The 5272-nt window shown below is 45.0% G+C and overlaps 1 protein-coding gene across 4 annotated transcripts in view; it reads left to right on the top strand.

Moving 5' to 3' along the window:
• TRAPPC9 (trafficking protein particle complex 9) overlaps positions 1 to 5272 on the top strand; it is a 715201-nt gene that overhangs the window by 27769 nt on the left and 682160 nt on the right. For all 4 annotated transcript variants that reach the window (XM_017501725.2, XM_017501724.2, XM_037728923.1 and 1 more), the window contains 2 exons: positions 389 to 534; positions 4459 to 4587. In XM_017501725.2, coding sequence (XP_017357214.1) covers positions 389 to 534; positions 4459 to 4587 — 275 coding nt within the window. The remainder of the gene's footprint in view (positions 1 to 388; positions 535 to 4458; positions 4588 to 5272) is intronic.

Here is a 5272-nt window from a genome sequence, read left to right as displayed (position 1 = left end):
AAAAAAAAAAAAAAAAAAAAAAAAAAGAAAAAAAAAGAAGGGGAAGATAATTGATTTTTTTAAAAAGCTGAAACATAAACTTCCTTATGCTAATGTTACAACTGGAAAATCTAAAAGAAAAATCCAGCTCTAACGTTGTCTACGTGAAATACACGGTAGAAGTCTGTCTACCTGTCATCTTTAAAAAAATCTCTTGGCAGAACATTTTTGAAGTCAAGATCACTCCAGCTCACATAAATGGCAATGATTACTGCTGGCTTTAAATTAGAGAGCTTACAGTTGCCTTCTTAGCAATTTTAGTAGTGAGAGAATTGCATAGTGCTTAGTCAGAGTGCCTTTTGGGTGGGAGTGGTACAGTAATAATGACACACTTTCATTTACTTTGTAGACATTACAAGAAGCGGTGCCAAGGCCGAATGCGGAAGCACGTGGGAGACCTGTGCCTGCAGGCGGGGATGCTGCAGGACTCGCTGGTGCATTACCACATGTCGGTGGAGCTGCTCCGCTCCGTCAATGACTTTCTGTGGCTTGGAGGTAAGATAAGCTGATGAAGGCGATCTGATGTGTAATTGTTTCAACCGTTACTTGAAATGAGAGGAAACTGAAAAAGGAAGTCCCCAGAAAGGAGGGATGAGGGAGGAAAAGCAGCCAGCCTTTGCTGGTTGCCATGAGCCGTGGCCTGGGGTGCTTCCCTGCTGTATCTGCTGCCCTCCGCCTGCCCTGCTGTGCGTCCTCTGAAGAACACCCTGCCCACGCTGTCCCGCTTCCTCTGTTCTTAGCGCACCTTGCCCTCTGCTTTGGATGCCGTTCCCATGATCTCCACCTCATAGGCTCATCCCTCAAAACCTCTTCCATGTGTCACATGATGAATGGATAAACAAAATGCAGTATGGGAATACAGCGGAATATCATTCAGTCATGAAAAAGAAGGAAATTGTGACACCAGTGCAGCACGGGTGAATCTTGACAACTCTGCTAAGTGAGAGAAGCCAGACAGAAAAGGCCACAGATTGTTGTGATTCTGTTTATATGAAGTGGCTAGAATAGGCACATCTATAGAAGCAAATCTATAGGCAAATCCGTAGAAGGTTTTAGGGGCTGGGAAGTGGCTGTTCATGGGCATGAGGTTTCTTTTTGGGGTGAGGAGCGTGTTCCAGAATCAGATAGTGGTGATGGTTGCAGTTATGAATATTCCAAAAACTGCTGAATTATGCACTTTAAGTGGGTGAAGTATATGGTATGTGAACTCTGTGTCAATATTAAAAATTAAAAAAAGGGCAGGAGGAAAACCTACTTCAAAGAACAGCCGGCTCTGATCCCCCTGGGCAGTCGACTGAGCAGGCACTGTGTCTGACCTGTTGCTGACCCTTTGTGCTGGAATTGGAGGTCTGTGTGTGGTCTTCCCTTGGGGACTGCATCTCCTGGAGGTGGGCCTGGGAGGACTGGACCGGCTGTATCCACTGCCTGACAGGTTGCAATGTTCTCTAAATGCTTGTTAAATGAACGATTTGTGAGGAAGAAATGAAACAGCGTTCTTTTGTTGAAGTTAACAGTTTAGCAAGGACACCTGTCAGCCACTTATGAGAATACAAGTCGGAATGAAGTCATGAGGTGAGTTCTATAACAGAGGTTTAATGAGGTGCTGTAGAATACATTAAATGTAAGAAATTCTTTCTTTTTTTGGGAGAGAGTCTCTCTCTGTCATCCAGGCTGGAGTGCAGTGGCGTGATCTCGGCTCACTGCGACCTCTGCCTCCTGGGTTCAAGTGATTCTCCTGCCTCAGTCTTCTGAGTAGCTGGGAATACAGGCATGCACTACCATGCCTGGCTAATTTTTGTATTTTTAGTAGAGACGGGGTTTTACCATGTCGGCTGGGCTGCTCTTGAACTCCTGACCTCAGGTGATCTGCCTGCCTTGGCCTCCCAAAGTGCTGGGATTACAGGCATGAGCCACTGTGCCCAGCCAAATATAAGAAATACTTTAAATGGCCAGGTATGGTGGCTCACATCTGTAATCCCAACACTTCTACCAAAAAATAAAAAAAAAATAAAAAAAATAAAAAAACCTCAGTTCACCTCATTTCTTAAAAAAAAGAAAAGGAAAAGGAAAAAAATTAAAAAACATTAGCTGGGTAGAAGCCAGCCTGGGCAACATAGGGAGACCTCACTTATACAAAAAAAAAAAAATTAAGAGACATTAGCTGAGTGTGGTGGTCTGTGCCTGTAGTCCCGGCTGCTTGTGAGGCTGAGGCAGGGGGATGGCTTGAGCCCAGCAGGTCAAGGCTACAGTGAGCCATCATCGCGCCACCGCACTCCATCCTGAGCAAGAGTGAGACTTTGTCTTTTTTTTTTTTTTTTTAAAGATGGGGTTTCACCATGATGGCCAGGCTGGTCTTGAACTCCTGACCTCAGGTGATCCACCTACCTCGGCCTCCCAAAGTGCTAGGATTACAGGCATGAGCCACCGCACTCGGCCAAGACTTTGTCTTTTAAGAAAAAACAAAAACAAAACTTAAAATTGACTTAAATTTAGTTTTTTTTTTTTTTGAGATGGTGTCTTGCTCTGTTGCCCAGGCTAGAGTGCAGTGGCGAGATCTCAGCTCACTGCAACCTCCTGGGTTCAAGTGATTCACCAAGTAGCTGGGATTATAGGCGCCGCCACCGCACCTGGCTAATTTTTGTAGTTTTAGTAGAGATGGGGTTTCAGCATCTTGGCCAGGCTGGTCCCGAACTCCTGACCTCGTGATCCACCTGCGTCGGCCTCCCAAAGTGCTGGGATTACAGGTGTGAGCCACTGTGCCTAGCCCAAATTTAGTTTTTTAAAGAGGCTAGAGAAATAAAAGTGGGGAACGAAAGGGAGTAAGAATTAGGGATAAAAAGAAAAGAGAGGCAGATAAAGGATTAAGAGGGATGAGAAAGAGTGAGTTTTACTTGGTTTTCTTGAGAGAGTGCTGTCTCCTTAAGTTCTCCTTGTTGTATCAATTGGAGAGTAAGTGCATCTCCCAGCGCACTCTGAGACTAGGGCCTGTGCAACAGGAGCTTCTTCAGAAAGTCTGGGACCGCCCATATGCCTTCCTCATGACGCACTGGACTGGGTCCGGAGGGCTCCTGAACAGTCCATGGAGAGGGATGGTGCTGTGTGCCCTGGGCCTCTTCCATGGCACACACACTTCCATGGCCTCTCAAAAGTAGACAGTGGAGCTTTCCAGAAGCTACTTATGCCTGACATCACAGCTGACTGAATGTAGAAGCAGATAGAAGATCCAGCTGACTTGTATTAACTCTGACATTAAAGAAATGTGTCAACATGTATAATGCCATTCCTCCAGTATTTTATTTTTGTTTTGGAAAATAATTATTTTTCATAAAAATGTTAATGCATGACAAACTTATTATTTTATTTTTTAATTTTTTTGAGACAGAGTCTTGCTCTGTCGTGCAATGGCGTGCTCTCCGCTCACTGCAACTTCCACTTCCCAGGTTCAAGCGATTTTCTTGCCTCAGGCTCCCAAGTAGCTGGGGCTGCAAGTGTGCGCTATCAAACCTGGCTAATTTTTGTATTTTGAGTAGACTCGGGGTTTCACCATATTGGCCAGGCTGGTCTTGAACTCCTGACCTCAAGTGATCCACCCGCCTCAGCTTCCCAAAGTGCTGTGATTACTGGCGTGAGCCACCACGCCAGGCCTATTTTAAAAGGAATTAATACATAAATCATTTTCTCAGTTTTAGTTTCCAATATCGTAAATGTCTACAGTGTGACCCACATCACAGAAAAAGCTCTTTGTGATCCTAAGTAATTTCTAAGAGCATCAAGGTGTTTTTAGACCAAAAGTTGAAGGACCACTGAATTAATGGATAAAGATGGTAGAGATACCTTACAAGGCTGTGGCATAGCTCGAGATTATTAGGTTGTCACTGCCGTGAGAGAAGTGGCTGTGTAGTGAGTTGCTACAGTTGCCTTTGAGGGAGAGGTAGGTCTACAGTCCCAAAGGAGCAGGTGCCTCTGGGGTGTATGGTCTGGAAAGGCATTCTGGTCTCGCTTTGGTGCTATTACTTTGAAATATTTTCAATCCAGGGCACTTTCTGTTATACATTTCTGTAGCTCCAAAACCTGGGACAGTCTGCCACACGGTCTGTGTAGGAGGGCTGGCCTCTTGAATGAATGAATGCAGAGGCTGGCCTGTTTCACATGTACACTCAGCCCTGCAGGGAAACCTTGAGTGTGGTGAGAGTGTTCTGTGTTGCCTGCCTTGACGTGGGCATGGGAAAGACCATGGCAAGTTCCCATTTGCAAAAAACTAGTGATCTTTAGGTTTGATCTTTGTTGTGGGAGAAAAATGGGCATTTCCAAATAATCCACCTGTTGAAATTACTCTTGGCCACTGCAGTTTGAACTAATGATGGGCCACTGACTTAACTAATGCTGCTGGTTTTTGGCTTTTGTTTTCTTAATGCCTAGCTGCCCTGGAAGGATTGTGTTCAGCTTCTGTCATCTATCACTATCCTGGTGGAACTGGCGGTAAGAGTGGAGCTCGGAGGTTCCAGGGCAGCACACTTCCTGCGGAAGCAGCCAACAGACACCGGCCAGGTGAGCTCTGCCCTTTTCCCAGCCTCTGTTCATTTGCAGTCTTTAAAGAAAGCAGACTCATTTATTACTTTTTTCTTTGAGTTAGCACTAATGTTTAAATAAACTGTAAAATCTGTTGAGTCAGAAATCTTGCATGAGACATTTTGTTCTGATTTTACTGAATACTTATCAATCTTATTGAATACCACTAATGTGTTAGAATGATTGGTTGATTTCTGGAATACTTGCATAAAATTTCCTGGTAGAATGGACTTGAGGTTCTGTGTCTAAGTCTTTTTTATAATTTTATGTATTAGGAGAAGGTAGTCCTAGAGGTCAATTTTAACAGCTGATTCAGGGCCTGGGAGTGGTTTCTTATTTTACTGGCTGATGAAGTTCTCTGAATGAGTTGTTTGATTTGCTTATGCTTGGTAGCATAAGAAAATGAAGAGTGGGCCGGGCGCGGTGGCTCACGCCTGTAATCCCAGCACTTTGGAAGGCCCAGGCGGGTGGATCACGAGGTCAAGAGATCAAGACCATCCTGATCAACATAGTGAAACCCCGTCTCTACTAAAAATACAAAAAATCAGCTGGGCATGGTGGCGCATGCCTGTAATCCCAGCTACTCAGGAGGCTGAGGCAGGAGAATTGCCTGAACCCAGGAGGCGGAGGTTGCGGTGAGCCGAGATCGCGCCACTGCGCTCCA

Source organism: Cebus imitator, unplaced genomic scaffold, assembly GCF_001604975.1.
Source record: "Cebus imitator isolate Cc_AM_T3 unplaced genomic scaffold, Cebus_imitator-1.0 Scaffold284, whole genome shotgun sequence".
NCBI lineage: Eukaryota > Metazoa > Chordata > Mammalia > Primates > Cebidae > Cebus > Cebus imitator.
The sequence above is the reverse complement of the archived record's forward strand: the minus strand, read 5'-3'. Positions and strand labels throughout refer to the sequence as shown.